General features: G+C 40.8%; 1 protein-coding gene across 5 annotated transcripts in view; it reads left to right on the top strand.

The window, feature by feature from the left end:
* The window catches only part of Herc2 (HECT and RLD domain containing E3 ubiquitin protein ligase 2), a 180,137-nt gene that overhangs the window by 30,120 nt on the left and 126,306 nt on the right, over positions 1-23,711 (top strand). For all 5 annotated transcript variants that reach the window (XR_009585525.1, XM_060367233.1, XM_060367235.1 and 2 more), the window contains 12 exons: positions 1,956-2,056; positions 2,838-2,994; positions 5,253-5,363; positions 6,838-7,009; positions 8,806-8,979; positions 11,235-11,423; positions 12,172-12,323; positions 14,253-14,410; positions 14,502-14,615; positions 18,382-18,633; positions 20,255-20,448; positions 22,347-22,547. Coding sequence is in view for 4 of the 5 variants with exons in the window: in XM_060367233.1 (XP_060223216.1) it covers positions 1,956-2,056; positions 2,838-2,994; positions 5,253-5,363; positions 6,838-7,009; positions 8,806-8,979; positions 11,235-11,423; positions 12,172-12,323; positions 14,253-14,410; positions 14,502-14,615; positions 18,382-18,633; positions 20,255-20,448; positions 22,347-22,547 (1,975 nt within the window). In the remaining variant the exon portion in view is untranslated. The remainder of the gene's footprint in view (positions 1-1,955; positions 2,057-2,837; positions 2,995-5,252; positions 5,364-6,837; positions 7,010-8,805; positions 8,980-11,234; positions 11,424-12,171; positions 12,324-14,252; positions 14,411-14,501; positions 14,616-18,381; positions 18,634-20,254; positions 20,449-22,346; positions 22,548-23,711) is intronic.

Consider the following 23,711-nt stretch of genomic DNA (forward strand, 5'->3'; position numbering starts at 1 on the left):
GTGTCAGGCTTACTAATATTTCATGTGGCTAGGAGCTTGTTTTTTTGGTTGTGATAGTGCCTTTTACTCCCTAGAGTGCATATGGGAATTGAGTGCTGAATGAAGCCGGAAGTATGGGAACCCTTACCCATCTTGCAGACAAGTGTGAATTGTAGCTTCATTTGGTTCCCCCTCCCCTCCCCTCATCTCTGCTTTATTTTCTTCTCTTTATCTCTTTCCTCTGACTTCATACCTTCCTTCACCTCTCCTCCCCTTCCCTGTTATATGTGGTTGAAATCATTTTGTCATATTTAGAATAAGTTTTTATGTTAACTGTGCTGAGGGATCTTTGGAGTTTATTTACATTTGAAAATAATTGATGTAATATGTGTAAAGTGAAGCCTTTGTATCTGGCTTTGAGTGAAATGTTTCAGCAAAGTCTCTGCTATATTTGGGCTAGTCAGTAGATGCTGTTTGAACCTTGAAGAAACATTGTCTTCCTGGAAAGTCTGCACTTGGTACTTACTGTGTGAGAGCTTTTAGCTGCACAGATGTTGGTCCTAAGACACTCTGGCAAACTTGAAGTTCTTATTTTTGATTATTGCTAGCCACGGGCAAAAGAGACTGAGATTTTTGTGGGTTGTCTCCTCTCTTGGGCAAGGATAAGATAACTCTGGTAGTTTGAACCTTTCCCAGGCAATGGGAAAGTTACCTGTAGGCAATGGTTGATTTTGGTTTTAGGTGCTACAGTAGAGAGATTAGCTCACCAAGATGCTAAACCTTCATTTCCTGATGGAGCAGAGGGGCTCAGCCTCTTTGTGAAAGACTGAAACCCAGCCAGCTCACTCCAGTTACTTTTATTTAATCATTTCCCAAAATAGGACCAAGGTTTGTGCAGCTGCAAGCTCTCACGTAGTACCAAGTATAGACTTTTCAGTGAGACATTTCTTCAAGGTTCAGTCTCAGAACAATTTCTCAGTCTCTGCTGATTAACCCAAACGTAGCAAAAGCTTTGCTGAAATATTTCACTCAAAGCCAGACACAAAGTTTCACTTTACATCTCACTACATTAAGTTGGGACACAGTTTTTCATTTCCTGATCACATAGGCAACACCCCACAATGATGGTCACTGGTCTGAGAACTCTGAATATGTGAGTGTTGATGCTAAGAGACCTTAAGCACACTTGTATGTTGGTCTTTTCAACATAAGATACAGAAGTATCTTGAATGCTCTGTTGACTTAAGCATTGGTGAGTTAATTGGAATATCTTTCATTAAGTGAAGGAATTTCTAAAATTAAAACAACTTTTTGGACTTACAGTAGGTTGTGTTTATTTGTGTGTGTGCGCGCATGCATGCACCAATAACAGTAAGAAAAAAAGAGACTTTCATTTTGAGAGTGGTTCTTATACTGGCTGAGGGCTATAGATTCCTTCTTGGGGCCAAGATTCTGACTGTCTGAGGAGAGTCAGTTTCATGGTTATACTGGAACAGTTTGTTAAAAGTAAAATGTTGGTAATAGTCCTCCAAACTGTTCTGATCAGATTTAACATATGTACTCAGCTTTAGACTGTATTTTGTATGTGTTTCTCATTCAGAAACATATTCCTGTGTTCCTGGCATCCAGTGCCTCCTCTGAAAGCAGCACATTGGTCTTTGCCCCACATAGTCACAGATTGCACACAGCTTCCTCTGCACATGTTCCTTGGAACTATTCAGGCCCTCACTGATGTTCACACAGCAGTACTATACTGTTCAGGCCCTTGCAGATAAGTGCACAGATCTTTCCCTGCAGTATTCATGTCCTCACAGAGAAACTTTTCCTTTACAAAGTTGAACAAATTGAACCTAGAACCCCTAAAGATCCTGCTAGCTAAAGAAGACAATAGGCCATACTCTGGTTCACGTTCTTACTTGATTATTTTCATGTTCCTCTAACTGACCAATTATTATGCTTGCTGTGTTTCTTTGCAGTGCGCGTCCTACAGGCAGAGGGGTAGAAGGACTTGCCAGAGTTGGATCCCGGGCAGCGCTCTCCTTTGCTTTTGCCTTCTTGCGCAGAGCCTGGCGTTCAGGTATGTGTGCAGCATGCTATTCCGTTTCCTTCATAGATCAGGGGTGTTGGGATCCCTGAGAATTCTGCCACAGCAAGTTCCTGGTTGGTCATCTACCAGCTAACCTACCAGGTCCCAGAGTCATTTTCTCATGTCTCAGGGGTGAATAGTCTTTGTTCTCTTTATCTTAAGGTCTTTCTCTTTTAAGAGAAGCAGCTACAGGGTCTTTTTCAGATTTATGTTTTTAAGAAAGTGTTCATGTATTACATTCTGCACCTCACCTCCTTCACCATGGTAAGGAGTTAGTAATAAGTTATCAGTTGAGCACTTAAAATCTGAAAGTATGTAATCTGACATACTTCAAAATCTGAAATCTTTTGACCCGTGATATCACAAGTGGAAAATCCCTCATGTGATAGGTTGCTGCCAGAATGCAGCCACACTAAAGATACTGCATGACATTTCCTCCAGGCTCTGTGCGAAATATGTACATGAAATGAAGTGAAATGAGACCTGAGTTTCCTTCTCAAGGTGACACACACATGTGCACACACACATACACAGAGACAGAGTCACTTTTGACCCTCCACATTTCAGGTAGGAGATACCCAATCTTTATTGCTTATGTGAGAGGCATCAAGGTGGACTGGAATTTCAACAGGTGTGTTAGAATTTGGCCTGTTGAATGAAGACCTGCATGTGTATCTATTCACCTGAGGGGTTGGAGGCTCAGAGGGAGTGACTGGAATTGAGCAGTGCCTGTGGGTGGGCAGCCTCCTCTGACTTACTGTGTGTCGCTCAGGGGAGGATGCAGATCTCTGCAGTGAGCTCCTGCAGGAGTCCCTGGATGCCCTTCGTGCTCTTCCTGAAGCCTCTCTCTTTGATGAGAGCACAGTATCCTCTGTGTGGCTAGAGGTGGTAGAGAGAGCAACGAGGTTCCTCAGGTCTGTTGTGACTGGGTGAGTTCGTGCTTTTCTTGCATTTCTGTGGAATAGCTGTAGTGTGCTTGAGCCTCTTTCTCATGTCAGTCCATTTAGGGAACTTGATGACTATGTTTTACTACTGTATATTCAGCATAGTTTCAAGATCTTGCTATTCACATTAAAATATTTTTGTACATTTTATTTGTTTTGTGTGTGAGGTGTGTGTGTGGGTACTTGATGATTCATCCATCTGTCCATCAATCAGGCTCTTGGTGATAATAAAGAGCCACTGTTACAGAGATTGATGGTGCTTGCCTTGAAGTCCTGGTAGATAGTGTATGAGACATGGCTAATCAAACAAAATGTTCTGACTGGTGGTGGGGACGTAGCTCAGTAGTAGAGCAGCTGCTGAGCATGTACAACTTGTTTTGATCCTTCTCACTAAAGAAAAAACAAGTTTGGACCTGTTTGTTAGTTTCCTACTGCTGTAACAAAAACCTTGGACAACCAACTGAAAGGAGGGACGGTGTTCCCTGATGGTTTCAAAGACTCCATTCTGTGGTTACTTGGCTCTGTTGCTTTGGACCTGTGTCAGCACAATTCACTGTTCAGTTTATGGCAGTCAGTAAACAAAGAGAGAAAGAGAAGATACCAGAGTTGTAGCATTTCCTTCATGAGTGTACCTGCATGAGTCATGTTTAACCTTTGTAATTGGCTCTGTCTCCATAGTGCCTTGGATTTGGGACTATCCAGCAATTACATGAATGTTTGGTAGACATTTATGATCCAAACTATAGCATAAAGCTATACTTTTTAATTTTTTTGTATATGATTGCGATCAAAATGGGATTTTGATTTGCCCCATTTCTGACTTGTGCTGGGCAGCTGCACCCCTCCTTACACAACCTGGTAGTCCTAGACAACCTGGTGGTCCCCTGCTCCTAGGAAGTTGCTATGCTAAAATTAGTGTGGGCACCCAGTTGGCATAGCATACTATAGTCCGGAACTCCTGACCATAAGTGATCCTGAGATCCTTGACAATTGAGACTATAAGTGTGTGTGTGTGTGTGTGTGTGTGTTGTGTGTGTGTGTGTGTGTGTGTGTGTATACGTGCTTCTGTTCTTGGCTTGAATACGAATCTGTAGTTATATTGTTTTTAATTTAAAGAAAATAATACAATATTTAGTATTATTAGTAAAATTTAGCACACAGAAGGAAAGTTAGTGTGCTCACGAGTCTCCTTGGCAGAAGTCATTACTTTTTACTCTCAGCAGGGATGCCTTTGGTAGCCTGTACATGAGCCACAGGGAGTGGCTTCTGGGAGTGCTGATGAAAGCTTTGCCATAGAATTTTAAAGCTAAGGTGCTGAAAATAGTCTTGGAATTTAAAAAATTTCATTGTCAGTTATAATGTCTTCTCTTCTGAATTTTAGGTAATTTAGGAAATTTGTTATTTATTACTGAGTAACAAAGTTAAAATATTTCTTTGATTTGAAATATAAATATACGTAGACGTGTCTTTAGATTATCTGGTGGCTTTAAACATTAATTCTCTAGTTTTTATGGGAAAGTTGATACTCTGTTTTGTTTAAATTGGAAAATTACCTAAACACACCCATACCCACTTACCCGACATTTCCTCTTCCCTCCCTCCCTTCTTGTCTTAAGACAGGCTGTCATAAAACTCAGGCTGGCCTCAAACTACTGTGTAACTACAGATGACCTTGAACTCTTTTTGATCCTTCTGCCGAGTACCTCAAGTACTAGGATAATAAGTGTGTAACCCTGTCCAAGGTTATACAGTGCGGGGCATGCTAGTCAAAGGACCCTACCAACTGAGCTAAGCCATTGGAGACCTTTCTACTCATTTTTGTGTAATGATGCAACTAGTTTTATGCTTTAGAAACACAGGGTCCTTTAAAAAAAAAATCTACATTCATGCTTTTCCCCCCCTTGAAAGTATAGTCTTTTTTTTTTTTTTTTTTTAAAGCATCTTTAGTGGCTGGGAAGTAGAGTTCAGTGATAGAGCCTAACACCCAGTGTGTCCATGGCTTAAAATTTGATCCCATGCACTGAAAAAGCCCCTCCCCCCTTAATAAATATCTTTAACTTGCTCTCTTCCTCACTTTTTCTCCCTCCCCCATTCTTTCCTTGTTTCCTCTGTGTGTGCGTGTATATATGTATGTGTGTGTGTGCTTGTCTTTTTAAACATGGGAGATTGAATATAATCAGCCTGTTGGTATGATTTTAAATTTTCTCTGATGTTGCCTAGCCTTCCTGTTGCTGTCTTTTCAGGGATGTTCATGGAGCACCAGGGACTAAGGGACCTGGAGGGGTTCCTCTACAGGATCAGCACTTGGCTTTGGCCATCCTGCTGGAATTGGCTGTTCAGAGAGGCACACTTAGGTGAGTGGTGTGAAGCTCATGTCACCTCCAGAGATGGTGGTGTGTCTGCAAACCTGCTGTGTTGTAGAATTTCTCTTAATTGTCTGTGGCTGTAGACCTTACTCCCAGGGTCCTGTGTTTATTCCATTAAAAACCTTTTTTTATTGGTTCTTTGTAACTTTCACATCATGTACCTCAATCCCACTCCCTGTCCCTGCAGGTGTATCACATCTTACACCCTCTTGTCCAAACAGCTTTTCTCGCAGATGATGATCATTGCAGTGAGTCATTGTTCTAGTTCAAGGCTTCTGGCTTGTGCTGTGCTATTAGTACTGGATCCTCACTGGGACTCCTGTCAGATATGCTGTTGTTGCCTGGTGTCATGGAGAACCTGCAGCTTTGGATCTGTAGGATCAGTCCCTTCATACACTCCAGCAGTTCATAGATGCGGTAGATGTTGGGGTGGGCCAAGTCAAAGTCCTGGATCTGGACCTGGGTGGTAGCTAAGTGGGCCATCCTGACAGCTCTTCTTCACCCATGCCATCGGGGTCAGCTCTCTAGCAGTTCAGGTAAGGGACGGAGCCAGCTCACCCAAATGCTACAGCTTCTGAGAGGCAGGACCAGCTCTGTACAGCTCTCAGACATCAAAATAGCCCCAAGCAACAGCTCAGACCAGGGATGTGCATTTGATGGTAACAGACTCCTGCTACTGCAGAGCCATGGACCCAGAGAGGACCCTCAGTTGGGAGCATGGGCCAGGACCTCACCATAGCCTCAGGTGGCATCACCACTCTACATCAAACTGTTCCTTACTAACCTCGAGTCTCCAGTTCTGCCTTTCTTCATTGTGCATACACCATCTGCTTCTCTTTGGCTTCCACCACTTGCTCATCTTTGTGGCACCTAGGACTTCTAGATGTCTGGTGTTATTTCAGGAATGCTATGACCTGCCCATGCCTCATGTTGCCAGGCAGTGGTCGTCTCAGGCATGTTCTGCCTGTCTAGGCTGTGTGGCACCAGGTAGGGGTTTTCTCAGGCTTGTTTTGCCCTCCTGGGCCTTGTGACACCAGGCAGGGGTTATCTTTGGCCTCCTGTGTATGTATCTGTGCCAGTCTGTTTTGTTGTCTTTATTTCTGTTTTAGGCTAATTTATTTAGTCATCTAGAAGTTCTTTTAAAGATGTTTTTCCCTAAGTAACTGGTTTCGCTGAAATAAGTAATCTTAATTTGTTGACTTAAGATCCTAGAAATTTCATGTAGAAAGCACTACAAGAATGTCTTAGCTATTTTATGCTTATCAATAAATGACAATTGTCTTTCGCTAAATTCTTGGCATTGATTCATTGATTTAATTGCCAAGAATTATTTCTATGACATTATTTTAGCATCTTTTCATCATTGTCCTCCTGTAATTTTAATTATTTGTGTGTTTCTTTAGTTTGGATGTGGTGTGACAAGCATTAATTTGATTTTACTAGAGGATAAATTTCTTTTCAGCCAAATGTTGTCTGCCATCCTGTTGCTGCTTCAGCTGTGGGACAGTGGGGCACAGGAAACTGACAATGAGCGTTCTGCCCAAGGTACCAGTGCCCCTCTTTTGCCTCTGCTGCAGAGGTTCCAGAGCATCATCTGCAGTAAGGACATGCCACATGCAGAGAGTGACATGCATGTGAGTATCAGCTGGGGTTTTGTATATAAGTGACCCTGTCTTCCCCCCTACCCCTTTGGAGACAGGGTTTAGCCTTGGCTGGCCTGGACTCTCTTTGTACACCAGTCTGACCTCGAACTCACAGAGATCTGCCTGCCTCTGCCTCCCCGAGTGCTGGGAATAAAGGCATGCACCACCACACCTGGCTATCCTCATAATATCTCATAATATCAAAGAAATAATTATCATAATATCTCATAATATCAAAGAAATAATTTTATTATAGGTAAACCAGAGTGTCTACATCCATGGGAGCTGATTGATGTCTTTTGGGTGTATTTGTTTACTGGTGATAGCAGCAAGTGAGATGGGGATAGGGTATGGAAGGTCACATGCACTCTGTTGACATGGTAGAGCGTCATATGTACTATAAAGGTTTTTTCGTATGGCAGCTTTTAGATTTGTACTTAGAAAGAGGAGTATGGTTTGGCATGGATCCACTGACCTTTTAGAGAGACCTGTGTACGGCCTGCCATGTTGGCTTTGCAGACTTTGTTGAGTCAGCTGTGGCGATATCTGTGTATCTGGTTTCGTGTGTGAGTGTCCCCAGCAGCTGCTTGACTGTTTTGGGGAGTGAATGCTGTGTTAGGCTGTTTTGGGTAATATAAACAAATACTCTGAAACCTCAGGACTGTTTTTTTTTAATCTCTTTGTAAAGAGTTACATGTTTCATTATTACTTTGGCCTAATTTATGGTTAACACTCCTAAGTGATAATAAGACTCTTACAAGAATTAGAAATATGATGTTAATTGTAAATAAAATAAGGCTTTAGTAGAGTAGACAGAGGTGTACAGACCTGTAATCTTAGTTACTTAGGCGGCTGAGGCAGAAGAACCAAAGATTTAATACTAGCCCAGGTAACCTAATAAGACCGTGTCTTGAAATTTCAAATGGGGGGGGGGGTGAGGGTTGTTGAAGACTCTTAGAGAGCTTGCCTAACAAACTTAAAGCTCTAAGTCCAATTTTTGGGACTATAACAACCAGAAAATAAAACAAAATCCCCCTCTAAAGTGGGCAATATTCGTATCAAAATGAAGGATTTTGTTGTGGTTTGTTTCTAGCTTCCAAAGGCTGTTGAAGTACTGTGTTAGATTCAGAGAGCTTGCTCTGTATTCCTGTGCTTTGAAAAAAAGTACGTGTGTGTGTGTGTGTGTGTGTGTGTGTGTGTGTGTGTCTGTCTCCATTTTTCCCTTGTAGAGAGGGCAAAGGTCAGTTTGGGGTTTTATTCCTCAGGAGCCACCCACCTTATTTTTTTTTTTTTGAGACATGGTTTCTCACTTGCCTAGCATTCCTCAGGTAGTTCAGACAACCTATCTCATCCTTCCTTGTTCAGGGATTACACGTGCACAGTACTGTGTTATTTTTACAAGTGTTCTGGGAATTGAACTAGGGTCCTCATGGTAAGCATTGTATTGACTGAGCTATTTTTCCAGTCTTCTTATTAAGGTTTGAGGGCAGTCTTCCTATGGGTGGTTTGGCTATATTAACGGTCTATATTGAGTCTGTACATGTGTAGTACAAAAAATAAATACCCTGTACAGTCAATATTATGGATCTTTATATGCCAGGTGTAGAAGTGTGAAAATGTATAATGTAGTTTTATGATCAACATTGTAATTTGAAGGCTAAAATAAGATATATAGGAAATTCATAACTAAATACCGAAATGTAAATAGTGATTAGAAATGTAAATAGTGATGGTGTTATTTTTCTTTCATTGTTTCTGAGTATGTTTATTTTTCTCTCTTATTGTAGCTTTTATCTGGCCCTCTGAGCCCCAATGAGAGTTTCCTAAGGTACCTCACTCTTCCACAAGATAATGAACTTGCCATTGACTTAAGACAAACTGCAGTTGTTGTCATGGCTCACTTAGACCGTCTGGCTACCCCCTGTATGCCTCCTCTGTGTAGCTCTCCAACATCTCATAAGGTATGTGCCAGAATAGGACTTTTTCTCATACAATGGTGGAAGTCTCTCAGACCGTGAATGTGCTGGGAAGTGCTGGGAAGTGCTTTACCACTGTCTTAGTTTCTTCTTTTGTTTTTTGTTGGGAGACAGGGATTCTCTGTGTAGCTTTGGCTGTCCGTTACTGGCTTTGTAGACCAGGCTGTCCTTGATCTCACAGAGATTCACCTGCGTCTACTTCCTTGAGTGCTGGGATTAAAGGCTTATACTACCATGCCCAGCTTTGAAAGCTGTTTTCTAAAGATTTTATTATTATTTATGGGATATTCTGCCTGCATGTGTGTCTGCACGCCAGAAGAGGGCACCAGATTTCACTGTAGATGGATAATGAACCACCATGTGGTTGCTGGTTCTTTATTTTATTTTATTTTTTTATTTTTATTAATTACAGTTTATTCACTTTGTATCTCCCCTGTAGCTCCCTCCCTCCTCCTCTCCCAATCCCACCCTCCCTCTCCCTTCTTCACCCATGCCCCTCCCCAAGTCCACTGGTAGGAGAGGTCTTCCTCTCTTTCCTTCTGATCCTAGTCTATCAGGTCTCATCAGGAGTGGCTATATTGTCTTCCTCTGTGACCTGGTAAGGCTGCTTCCCCCTCAGGGGAAGGTGATCAAAGAGCAGGCCAATCAGTTTATGTCAGAGGCAGTCCCTGTTCCCATTACTATGGAACCCACTTGGACACTGAACTGCCATGTGCAGGGGTTCTAGGTTTTCTCCATGCAGGCAAATGGTGGAAACTGGAAAAGATCATTCTGAGTGAGGTATCCCAGAAGCAAAAAGACACACAGGGTGTATACTCACTCATAAGTGGATATTAGATATGTAATATAGGATAAACATACTAAAATCTGTACACCTAAAAAAACTACTCAAGAAGGAGGACTCTGGCTAAGATGCTCAATCCTCATTCAGAAAGGCAAAGAGAATGGACATCAAAATAGAGAGAAAACAGGGAACAGGACAGGAGCCTACCACAGAGGGCCTCTGAAAGGCTCTACCCTGCAGGGTATCAAAGCAGATGCTGAGACTTACAGCCAAACTTTGGGCAGAGTGCAGGGAATCTTATGAAAGAAGGGGGAAATAGTAAGACCTGAAGAGGATAGGAACTCCACAAGGAGAGCAACAGACCAAAAAATCTGGGTACGGGGTCTTTTCTGAGGTTGCTGGTTCTTAAAATCAGGACTTTTGGAAGAACAGCCACTGCTCTTAACCTCTGAGCCATCTCTCTAGCCCTTAAAAGGTGTTTTAATAAATATGTTGTATATTGAGTTCTACCTGTTAGACTTATTTTTCTTTCCTCCTCCTCAACCACTCCCTCCTACAGTTGTTATTACTACTGTTATTTTGAGACAGCGTCTCACTATGTAGCCTTGGCTGGCTGGAATTTGACACGTTTATAAGGCTGGCCTTGAATTCACAGGGTATGCCTATCCTTGTCTCTTGCGTGCTGTGATGAGTGGCATGGGCTTCCATTTCTACCAATACATTTTTTTCTTACTAAGTTTCCTTTTAACAGACTCCCAAGTTATTGACAGAATTTTGTTACCCAAATAATACTATGGTGGCTGATGTGGTACAAGTTCCAGAGTTTATCTCTGAGCATGCATGCATATGTGTCTTTGCTAGTAGGTAACCCTAGTAGGTAGCCCTAGATGGGCTAGTATCTTCAGGTTGTTCCCAAACAGCTTCATTCCCATTACTTCCACCAATGAAAGCATTTGTTCCCAGCCTTATGCTTGGGCTTTTGTTTTCTGTTAGTTTTGACACAAAAATAACCCAATGTGGTTTGAACATTGAAAAATATGTTGAAGGGCTAGCTTTTGAATGGTACTCATATATATATAAAATGTATATTTATTATGTCTACAATGTTCTGTCTGCATGCACACCTACATGCTAGATGAGGGCATTAGGTCTCACTATAGATGGTTATGAGCCACCATGTGGTTGCTGGGCATTGAACTCAGTACCTTTAGAAGAATAGCTGGTGTTCTTAACCTTTGAGCCATCTCTCCAGCCCTTGAATGGTACTCTTAAAATGAAATACTATGGACAAATAACCCAGGAACTTACCATTTAACTGAGGTAATGTGAAATATTCTGAGTTATTTGATGTTTTCAATCAGTCTCTCAACTTGTTTTGGTTTTAGCTTATCTCAGTATTAGTCTTGGGCATTCTTTTACTCTAAAGAAAACTTTTACATGTGTTGTTTTCTTCCAGGGATCATTGCAGGAGGTTATAGGTTGGGGGTTAATAGGATGGAAATACTATTCCAATGTGATTGGTCCGATCCAGTGTGAAGGCCTTGCCAGTCTGGGAGTAATTCAGGTTGCCTGTGCAGAAAAACGTTTCTTGATCCTGTCCCGCAACGGCCGTGTGTACACACAGGCTTACAACAGTGACATGCTGGTAGGTGCTGAGTGCAGCGTGTCTGTGTGCCTCCCTCAGTGGTGGGGTCTCTGCTCAAAGATGCCTAATGGAATAGTGTTTTCAGTCATTGATGTTTGTTCATTGTGTATTATTAGTCATGTTAAATTATCTTTGTTGTGATAATTAGAATCATCACGGTTTTGAGTTATTTTTTTGGGGGGGGTGTTTCTGGGGCAAGGTTTCTCTGAGTAGCCTTGGCTGTCCTGGTCTTACTTTGTAGACCAGGCTGGTCTTGAACTCACAGATATCTACCTGCCTCTGCCTCACAGAGTGCTGGGATCACAGGGGTGTGCTACTGTGCCTAGCTGGGTTTTGAGTTGAAATGAAGAACTTCATTAAGTAATTCCCATTTTTAGTCATGATTGCTTTTTATAAACCAGTTTTTCATGTGTAAGACAGTTAACAAAAAAAGAATGGGGTCTGATGAGGATGGTGGCACATTGGGACATGCATGCTCTCATGTAAGGAAAGTACTTGGGCTGTGTGTCTGTGTGATACTGTCTGCCCGTGCTAGGGTTTCCACACTAGCACTTGTCATTCCATGGATCACCTGAAGAATTCTTAATGTTCTAGGGGCTGGAAATGAGAACAGGTCAGAAGCCCTGATGATTCTTAGTCTGTCCATTTGAGTATGTTTTCTTAGAGAGACTGTGAATGGGAGAGTCATCCTATTTTCATTGTTCTCTACTATGGCTGACTAATGTTCTTCTTGATTTAACCTTTCTAGGCTCCACAACTGGTGCAAGGTCTTGCCTCCAGAAACATTGTGAAAATTGCTGCCCATTCTGATGGTCATCACTACCTGGCTCTGGCTGCCACAGGGGAGGTGTACTCCTGGGGCTGTGGGGATGGCGGAAGGCTTGGCCATGGGGACACTGTGTATGTATTGCCATTTCAGAAACTGATATGCTCCCTGGTTGTCCGTATTTACAACAGACTGGAAAAGTCAGGGGTGGTTTCCATCTGTCTACTGCAGATCTTATATAAGGAGAGAGATATAACATCATGTGTCTTTCATTCTGTCTTTCGCTCTCTCTCTTTCCTCTTGAGAGATGGTCTCACTATGTATTTCTGGCTGTCCTGGAGCTCACCTGCCTCTGCTGGGATTAAAGGTGTGGACTATTATGTCTAGCAAGTGTTCATTCTTTTTTTTTCCTACAATTTATTTAATTTTATTTTATGTGCATTAGTGTGAAGGTGTCAGATCCCTTGGAATCGGCATTACAGACAGTTGTGAGCTGCAATGTGGGTGCTGGGAATTGAACTTGGGTCCTTTGGAGGAGCAGATAGTGCTTTTAACCACTGAGCTATCTCTCCAGCCCTAAGTATTCATTCTTAATGACTGACTCCTTAGGAACTTTGCCACAAGTATAAGGTGCTGTGTTTGCCAGCATTAGCAATGGCTACCAGTTGTACCCTTCATATTTTCTAAATATGAAACCTCCCATATATTGTACTGTTGTTCACTCTCTATCATGTCACTTGCCAATAGGAACCATGATACTGTTTTTATAAGCATAAAAATCTATCTTACCATACTGGGTTGAAGCTTTTGGTTATGAAGGAATAAAAATAAAACAGAAAATGGATATTTTATATGCTCAGGGTAAAAATTGAGAGATCTGCCAGTTCCCACAGAGTAATGGAACCATTTTATATTGTGCTGTTGCATGTGGAGCCTGGTGGGAAGATCTGGGCACTAGGTAGATGTGCTGTTTCTGGGGAAAGCTTACTTCATGAGATCAGAGAAGGCAGGTCAAGTGAGAAACATCTCAACTCTGACTCTCTATGAGGTAGAGAAGGGACTGGAAGGTGGAGGTCTGTTTATACCATGAGGGTGGAGATGGAAACATCACTACTTAGAATATTCTCTTGGAAGAATCTCAGTCTGTAAGAAAAGTAGTGATATGTATGGTACATTATTTTATAGTTCAGAAATACCCCTAAACCTTCAATGTAAAAAAATGGAGAAAAATGAGCTAAAACTTGTGAAAAAGAAAGGATTTTGGAATGGTTGTTTTTCTCAGACTGGAGGTTGGGATTGGCATGGGACTCCAAAGGCACCAGCGTACAGGACAGCAGGCAGTAGGATGGATTCAGTTTGTTTCCTTTGCGGTGTTTATAGTACACCTATAAGGTAATATAGTAAATTAGTGATATAGTAAATGCAAATATAAATAAATATAAATATTTATTGGGGAAGTTAGGATTAGCAGAGATCATTCAAATGAATAACCTTCCTTGCCCTAGGAGTTCAGGGAAGGAAAAAGATCAGTGCTTTGCCCCCTTCTGTCTGTGTTTCTCTCTTCCTTCCCATCCCTCCCCCCACATACACGTCAGATTTAGTATTGGGTAGGTTTTGGCAAATTCATGCCGTGAACCATCAGAATCAAGAGAGAATGTGTTACTATTGCTCCCAGGCTTGTCTTTGTATTCTTGTGGTTATTTGATTTCCCCCTCTAGCTCCTGCCAGCCTTTGTCTTGACCTCTGTTCATATTATTTTGCCATTTCTAGAACTGGTTATAGTCAGTTATATAGGAATTTATTTCTGACTTTCACTTAATATTTTGCAGAATAGCCATGTTGTAGGGTGTGTTAGCAGTTCATTAGTTTGTTGCTGACTGACTGTGCTTGGGGACAGTAGAGATGCTTCATTGTATAAGTCTTTAATAGATACTCTTCTTGGATTCAATTTAGCCACGGTGATGTTTGGTGTTTGAGATAGAAAGGCAAAAAGTCTTGTATCACCTATTTGCTTTTGTAACTCTGAAATGCCTAAGATGTTGTTTGTTGCCTTCCTTCCACAGGCCTCTGGAAGAGCCCAAAGTGATTTCGGCTTTCTCAGGAAAGCAGGCTGGGAAGCATGTGGTGCACATAGCATGTGGGAGCACATACAGTGCAGCCATCACTGCTGAGGGGGAGCTGTACACCTGGGGCCGTGGAAACTACGGCCGCTTGGGCCATGGTATGTCTGCTGTACATGAGTTTAGTCATGGGGTAGGAGGAGGTTGCTTCTTCTGAGAGGCATTGAGAATGACAGTTGTATCTGTTTCAAGGCTCCAGTGAAGATGAGGCCATTCCAATGCTGGTGGCTGGACTTAAAGGACTAAAGGTCATCGATGTTGCGTGTGGGAGTGGGGATGCTCAAACCCTGGCAGTGACTGAGAATGGTATGTAGAGCTTGTTCTTCCCTGGGCAGTGTCTTTGGTATACTGGTGGCTGTTGCCTGGATGAGTGACTTTTGGATATGTATGAACCTCATACAACTGCTGCCCTCCCTGCCATCTTCCTTTAGGTTGGTGAAATTGGTTACCTTTTTGTTGCTGTGATAAAACACCATAACCAAGGCAACTTGTAGGAGGAAGAGTTTCTTTTTAGTTATGTTTCCAGAGGATTTAAGTCCATCCTGGCTGGAAGGCATAGCAGGAGGCAGGCAGGGCAGCTGGATGAGGAGCTTGAAAGATCACATCTTAAACTCAAGCACAGAGCAGGAAGTGGGTGAAGCTATTTACTCTCAAACCCTGCCCAGGGTCAGGCTTCCTCCAGTAGTCTACTCTTAAGCCTCCCCAAGACAGTGACAACAGCTGGAAACCAGGTGTTAAAATGCCCAAGATTGTAGGGGACATTTCTCATTCAAATTACCACAGTGAGGGTCTCAGTGGCTTCAGTGAAGAACCCCAGAAATTTCCTAGGATTTGGGTTCTTGAAAGCAGATGGCTGTCTGTGGGCTACCACCTTTCTGGTGGTTATTTAATTTTTTTTGGCTAAAAAATATAGCGAAGTAGATAGTTGACATTCTGAATTGTCTACTTTTAATATATCCTCCAGCATTTAACCTCTGTTGCCTCATTACAGCCAATCTTTCATAGTCATTGTATACTTTATAATCTGATGTGAAATGGCTTGCTTTTTAATTTCAGCTTTCTCTTGTGTTTGTTAGAGAGATTGCATACTTTTTTTTGTAGTATTGGGAATCTTGCATCCAATATCTAAGTACTCTACTGTTGAAATCTCTTCCTTACTAGCTGTAGTTATATATTTAGTTATATAATTTTATTAGTGAGATGGTATCTTGTGAAGTAGCATTTATTGTCCGTGAACTCATTTTTCTTTTGGCTTGGACTCCATAGTGCTGGGATTACAGGTGCTTGTCACCATGCCTAGTCTGTCCTTCCTTCCTTCTTTCCTTTCTTCCTTTCTTCCTTTCTTCCTTCCTTCCTTCCTTCCTTCCTTCCTTCCTTCCTTCCTTCCTTCCTTCCTTCCTTCCTTCCTCCTGCTCTTTCTTTCCTTTCTCTCTTTCTTTCTCTCTCTCTCTGTTTCTTATGTAGTGATTCAAGTTTGATGGGCAGAAATGCATCCATTTTGTACAATACATTTCTCTCTCTGCATTATGTTGGTCTTACATCTGTACCTTGTAGGTCCATGCATTAACTGGGCAATTTCTTAGTCTGTTTTCTTCCACAGAGTTTGAATGGCATGTTGAGAATTGACTTCTGAGAATGTCTTTAGTGTAAGATAAAATCTTTTCAGCACTGCTGTATCTATGTAGAGCCCACTGTTGATAGAATGTACATTTTTAGGATCATTGTGTTTGTGCTGCTTTTTGAGGCCAGAGAAAGTAGTCACCCGAAAAGTCCCTTCATTATTTTTAAATGTCCACTATTGAATGAGTCATAGTTTGTAGAACTATTAAGTAAGGTGGTATGGTTTTGTATTGTTTCGTTTTGTGACAGAGCTTTGCTAATTTGTCCAGTGGGCCTTGAGCTTGTGAGATCCTGTCTTCCTCAGCTTCCTGAGTAGCTGGGATGACAGCAAAGGAGTTAAAATTCCTGGCTATGTCATGCAAGCTTTGCTTGGGTTTTGTCCTTGATATTCTATAACTGGATTTACTTACTTTATGGGTTCTTCTTTCTTCCACTCTTTTTCTTCTTCTTCCCTTGTAACCCCCTAACAGGAGATGCGAGAGATGAAAGGATAGAGAGGAAAGGGGGCAACAGTCTTGTTGGACTACTACTGATTAGGGGCTTCATGCTCCTTGGGGCAAGTTTATCTTCTTTTATTAGGATACAGGATATCTATTTTTTCTTCTCCTCCTCCTCCTCCTCCTCTTTCTTCTCCTTCATTCTTTCATCTTCCTCCTCCTCCCTCTTCCTTCTTTTCCTTCTTTTTCTCCTCCCTCTTCTTTTTCTTCTTCCTCCTCCTCCATCTTCTTTTCTTTTGTACATACAACTTCATAACAAAACATATCCAGGAGCAACCAGTAACCACCCAACTGCCTACCTATCAGACCTCCAGCATTTATATACCTTCTGAAAAGTCCCCAGAATACAAATGCCACACAGTTGCAGATATTATCTGCAGCTGGCAAAACCATGCTTCTGCTAGAGCATGAGGCAAATCATAGATTGCTGCTGCAAAGCAGCCCCCTAATCCTATACCTGGGATTAAAACAAAAAAACATATTCATAATATTTTTGTGTTTTTTTAAAGAAACCAAAATTCCATAATTCTCACTACAGTATTCTTTGTAAAATTGCTATTAGGAAACATCGTGATGATGTTTGTGGCTGTGAACAAGGTTAGAGATATCGCTCACCTTACACTTGTGCAACTCTAACAGAGAAGCATTCTTGCTGCATGATTATGTTCTGAGGTGACTGGTGCAGTAGAAGCATTCTGCCTGCCCAGTGCAGTCTGGTCTTGGGTGATAGGCTTGCTGAAAACATTGGTTCACGTGTAAACAGTAAACTATTATACATATATTCTGAGATATGTGTGCACACTAAGTTTTTTTTCACTGAACTGCTAATAGTGTATTATTTACAGGGATTAGCCTAGCGTGACAACTAGCATTGTATTGGAATGCTTCCATATTGTGTGGTTTCCAGCTGTTTTCCAGTGACAGTCGCATAGTTGGGTCATTATTACAGCCTATATCATCCACAAAGGCTAAGTAAAAATACCATATTTAAGAAAAAGTTCATTGATCTTTGGTTTGGACAGTTGAAAGTAGAATGAGAATAGAATTATTTGTAAGCAGCTTGTGGTTTTCATTCTGATTTTTTCATTTCTGCTTTTTCCCCCCATAATGTTTGGTCTAGTGGGATTGTAGGTTGTCTCCATTGTACCCTAAGGGGGAGCTGGTGAAGTACAGTTTACACTTTCTTACACTTTCACTAGTGTGTAACTGAGCATTTTTTTTCTCTTCTAATTTACTTATGCTAAAGTTTTGCAAGTTACTCAGCTCAGTTTTAAAGACCACTTTTGTAATTGTACTGTATCCTTTTATGACATATTTAATTAAATTACACTGCATTGATACATGACATTGGGAAGCACTATAGTGTGGTGGGGACAGCAGTGTGCAGACAAACTGCAGAGTGGCCAGCAAACTGCAGCATTGCTACATACCTCAGTGCATATGTCTTCTGGAGCAGTGTAATTTTGTTCTGGGTTTATCCCCAAAAATAAGAGTCAGAACTTTGTTTTCCCATTTAATCAAAATAAAAAGAAAACCCAGTTTTTACTTTTAAAATAATATTTATTTTTATTGTGTGAGTATCAGTGCTTTTCCTGTAAGTATGACTGTGCATTGTGTGCATCTGTGGTGCCTGAAGAAGGCAGAAGAGAGGTGCCAGTCCTCTAGAACTGGAATTAAGAATGGCTGTGAGTGCAGAATGGAAAACTGAATCCTCTCAAGAACATTAAGTATTCTAAACTTAATGCCATATCTCTAGTTCTTGTTTTCAATTGCTAATATATCAATCTGCAATATAAGTGAGATTACATTTAGTAAATAACCTGTGTAGTATTAACTATATTTAGGTAAGATTGATTTTTCTCTTTTATGGATTATATCATTTTCAGTCATTTAAAACTTCTATTGAAATGTGCAATGATTTTTACTTACATGTGTTTGCTATTTGTATTTTCTAGGCCAAGTGTGGTCTTGGGGAGATGGTGACTATGGGAAGTTGGGTAGAGGTGGAAGTGATGGCTGCAAAACCCCAAAACTGATTGAAAAACTTCAAGATTTAGATGTCATCAAAGTTCGCTGTGGAAGTCAGTTTTCTATTGCTTTGACAAAAGATGGCCAAGTTTATTCATGGGGAAAAGGTGACAATCAGAGGCTTGGACATGGAACAGAAGAACATGTCCGTTATCCCAAGCTCTTGGAAGGTTTGCAAGGTGATTACAGGAGTAAAATTAAGTCCTTATGGATCTGTTCTTTAGAAATCTTCAGATTTATTTTCTTAGCTTATATCCAGTGAATGGAATGTCATTAGAAACTTACTAATGCATTGATAGCTATCAGTAATGGAAAGTGGTTTATCTATTTTAAATAATGGCCTAAAATTATTTTCATCAAATTTACCTTTTATTTACTCTGAGACTTGTGTTGTGGGGTCCCAGTGGAAAGTAGGCTTGAATCCTTCCAAGTTTGTCTGAGATGACCTTGTCCTTTGGTGGTAAGGCATACATGCTTAGTTTACAGAACTGTCCAATGTGCATTGGAGATTGGGGGGGGAAAGGGAAGTCAGAGTGTGGGTATGAGTGCAGGGTCCTCTGTAGTGTCCTGCTCACTGTAGCAGAGTGTGGACCATCTCTGAGAGATCCCCACATTGTCTCAGGCACTCTTACTAGGAATGGCATGTTTGGGGATGGAGCCATTACAACCATGGACTTTATAAAGGGAAAACTCTGCTTTTTCCCCCCATAATGTTTGGTCTAGTGGGATTGTAGGTTGTCTCCATTGTACCCTAAGGGGGAGCTGGTGAAGTACAGATGAGTTGACAAGAAAGCAGAGTAGGGTAAGGTCAGTGAGTCAGGCAAGGTCAGTACATATATTGTTTGTTGGGCCCTTTGGTATTTTATTTAGTTCAGGGTGAGGCAGCCCACCCCCCTCCCCCCCCCCTTTTTTTTTTTCTGAGACAGGGTTTCTCTGTGTAGCCGTGGTGGTCTTGGACTTGCTTTGTAGACTAAGTTGGCCTCGAACTCACAGCCATCTGCCTGCCTCTGCCTCCCTGAGTGCTGGGATCAAAGGCTTGCCCCACCAAGCCTCTCTGGTAGGCATCCTTCTTCTTCTTCTTCTTCTTTTTTTTTTGATATATATTTTTTATTAATTACAGTTTATTCACTTTGTATCCCCCCTGTAGCTCTCTCCCTACTCCCCTTCCAATCCCACCCTCCTCCCTTCTTCACCCATGTCCCTCTCCAAGTCCACTGATAGGGGAGGTCCTCCTCCCCTTCCTTCTGATCCTATTCTATCAGGTCTCATCAGAAGTGGCTGCATTGTCTTCCTCTGTGGCAGCCTTCTTCTTAAGGACTAGCTTATTAATTATTAAGGGAGTAGGCCTGTTGTGCTCCCATGAAAGTTTATTCACAAATACAAGATTTGGCTTGCATTTTGTTTCAAGGACTAGTTTAGTGGATCCTTGCATTAATTCATTTTTCTTTCTCTATTTTTTTTTTCTTTATTGAGAGGGTTTGGAAATGGGACTTTTAAGTGAGGCGTGTCGGTTCTTGGTTCATCAGCTCTGTTTTATAGTATGTTAATGCCTTGGTCACTGGGAGTCTTCTTTGCTCATCAGCTGTTTTGTTCATAGTGTTAAATCATAGTTGACAAAGCATGGCATGTATTTTGATAGCATAGTCAAATCAAATAAATTGAGCTTCTTATTAAAGGTATGTGTTATTTTTCAGAAGTTAATATTGAATGCTTTCTGTTCCTCTGTAGCTCTGAGCTGATGATGTCCTTGGAACTACAGCCATAGGTTTAATGGTGAAACTGGTCCCATCTTTTCTCTAGGGAAGAAGGTGATTGATGTGGCTGCAGGCTCCACCCACTGCCTTGCTCTGACAGAAGACAGTGAGGTACACAGCTGGGGGAGCAATGATCAGTGCCAGCACTTTGACACTTTGCGTGTGACCAAGCCAGAACCTACTGCACTGCCGGGACTGGACACCAAACATATTGTTGGAATTGCCTGTGGGCCTGCCCAGGTACTGACTACATAGTTAGGTTTGGTGTTTTCTCCAATTTTGTTTTCCAGATGTTTACTGCTAGTGTGTAGAAATACCAATTTTTATGTGTCAAGCTTTTATCTTGCAGTTGTTTCAAACCACGTTACTTCATGTAGTTTTTTAGCATTTTCTATTACATTGTAGAGACAGCATGTTCTCCCTCTCTTCTTTCTATCTTTCTCCCACCCTCTAACTCCCACCCTCTAGCTCTTCACTGTTGGCTGTGGGTTGCTTCTTTTTTTTTGGGGGGGGGGAAGTACTCTAAATGGATGCTAAAATTCATTCAAAAATATTTTTCTTTAGATTATGTAGGTTTTTTTTTTTTAAATACTGGTTTTCAAATACTGACTAATATATTACTATTATAACTATTGGTTGTGGTGTTTATCCTTTTGATACTTATAGGTTTTACTTATGCTGATATTATTATTTGTGTTTGTGTGTGTGTGTGTGTGTGTGTGTATACACACATTGTAGGGTTATTGGCATGTGGTTTTCTTTTTGCTGTTTTCTTACTTGACTTCTATCAGGGTAAAGCTGGCTGCATGAAAAGAATTTTGGCACTTTTCCTTGTGCTTTTTCTTTCCTTTCTTCCTCTTTTCTCTTTCTTTCTTTCTTTCTTTCTTTCTTTCTTTCTTTCTTTCTTTCTTTCTTCTTTCTCTCTTTATTTCTTTCTCTTTTTTCTCTTTTTCTTTCTCTCTCTCTCTTTCTCTCTTTTTTCTCTCTCTCTTTCTCTCTTTTCTCTCTTCTCTCTCTTTTTTTCTCTCTCTTCTTTTTTTTTTTTTTAAGACAGTATTTCTCTATGTAGTCTTGACTCTCCTGGATTCAATTTGTAGACTAGGCTGGTCTCAAACTCACAGATCTTCCTGGCTCTGCCTTCCTGGTTCCTGGGATCACAGGAGTGCGCCACCATGCCTGGCTCTCCTTGTGTTTTCTAAAAGAGATTATATATTGAGCTATTTCTTCTTTAAATGTTTGTGAATTCATCTGAACCTAGAAACAGAACTAGAAATACAATTTCACTAGGAATTCAATTTCTTTAGCAGATAAAGAGGCATTCATGGTTTCTGTTTCATAGATAGGTTTTCCCTGTTAGTGGCCTTCAGTAATAGTTCCATTCTGTTATAATTGTCCAATTAATGTATACTTTTTTTTTAAGTATTCTCTGACTAAAGTTTGAGGTCATGTGCCTCTTAGATACTAATAATTAGTATATATTTTTTTGTTTCAGTTTTTCTTTCCTTAAAGGTTTAATTTAATAGTTAATTTTTTTGCTCCTTATTTTTGTTAACTATGTTGCTTTTTCCTCTTTTTTAAAGTGTCTTTCAATTCATCTTGCTTTAGGCTTACTTGTAAGTTATTTAAAGTGGAATCCTGGATCATTGGGTTTAGCCTTTTTTTGTGTCCAAGCATTTGATGCTGTAGATTTTCCTCCCAGTAAACTACTTCTAGGTGAACTGTTCTGTAACTGTTAGTTAGATACGTTATACTGATGGTGTATTTCAGTCTCATTCTTAGGAGGGTTGTGTATCTACACCTCATATGCCTTCTACTTAGAGCTGTGGGACCACTGTAAGTGGCTTGATTACTCCCATCCATTCATATAGATTAGTAATTTTGTGAGAGAAAACAGTTTGGAAAAAGCTTTTTAGTTTTTTAGGTGTGGAAATGAGGTGGGATGGTGAAACAGGAGAGAAAATTGTAGATAGTATGTAAGCTAGACAGCCATGAATTTGGAGATGTAGAGGGATGAGTAAGTCTAACTTTGGGCATTTTCATGATATGGAGTGGTTAAGTCTCTCCAGTGAAACAGACCATAGGTTAATTTATAGGTTTCATGTTAGGTTCCTTTTTTTTTTTTTCTTTTCCTTGCACAGAGCTTTGCATGGTCATCTTGTTCTGAGTGGTCCATTGGCCTTCGTGTCCCTTTTGTGGTGGACATCTGCTCAATGACTTTTGAGCAGCTGGATCTCCTCCTGCGTCAAGTAAGTGAGGGAATGGATGGCACTGCTGACTGGCCCCCACCACAAGAGAAAGAATGCATGGCTGTGGCCACACTGAATCTTCTCCGACTTCAGGTATTAACTCCTTGTGGTTCCTGCCCCTTTATAGGTGCTTCTGGAATTCATGAGTATATTTGTGGGTACTGAATGTGGGTGTTAGCCTGTTAGATGAACTGGTAATGAAACATTGAGAGTATTTTAAAATAAGATTGTGATGGAGTAATGTGTATAAGGTTTTAAATACTTGATCTTGTTTGTTTTTCCTCAAAGTCACTCATTGCATATAGGTAAGAGTATATACAGATTCAGTCATTTCTGCCATAATCACCTTCCTTACAGTCATCTGGGGAGAGTATGCATGGAGAAATGCCTGTGAGATAGTAAAGAGAGGTAAAGTCCAGTTGAGAGACCAGCTCTAGCTGGACTGTCTTTTGGACTGTGAAAGCTGTATTCAGTAAGCTTGGCTATTAACATCTCACTTCCTCACAGTGAAGAATGGCTATGAAGATCACCCAGCCTTTCTCCTAGTCTCCCTTTCTTAGACCTGTAGGAGGATCCTAAGCTTCCTTTCTCTCACTTACATCCAAGGTATACTGTTACCTTGTTTGCCTCTGAAAGAGACCATTTCCAATTATAATTGTAGGCTACAGACTGATTTTGAAAATATTTTATTTTTTAAATTATGTGTGTATATATATATCTGTGTGTGTGGTTCTGTGCATGTGAGCGCTAACTTTAGGAAATGGTCTGATTTTATGGATTTAAAACAGTAACAAAAGTACTGTAGGGTTGGTGAAATAGTGTAATTTTTTTTTATTTTTCTCTAATAGAATGTTTAAAGATGCCACACTCAAAATGTAGTCTTTTGTTTTTTCCAGTAGCCAGTTGATTTTCTCATTATTGCTAATGTACCCAGTCTTCCGGGTTTAGCGCATTTCTTCATAAAGGTTTTCTTTTTTCCCTTCAGGGCATGTGAGATGTAAAGTCTGAAAAAAAAGTTTATTTTAGCTTTTCAAGATATCATTAAGGTTCAGCTTTTTAAGTTAAAGGGTGGCTACACCCTGAATTCTGGGAACAAACCTATAGTATCATATATGCTGAGCAAGTGCTTTACCACTCAGCTGTACCCTGGTTCCAGGTCATCTTCTTTTTTCATTAGCACTTTGAAAAAGTTTTACTGAAACTAGGCCTTCTGTGGTTGATGAGGAACCTTTCACTGGTATACTTGATGCTTTGGAG

This window comes from Meriones unguiculatus, chromosome 14 (assembly GCF_030254825.1).
Source record: "Meriones unguiculatus strain TT.TT164.6M chromosome 14, Bangor_MerUng_6.1, whole genome shotgun sequence".
NCBI classification, from domain to species: Eukaryota; Metazoa; Chordata; class Mammalia; order Rodentia; family Muridae; genus Meriones; species Meriones unguiculatus.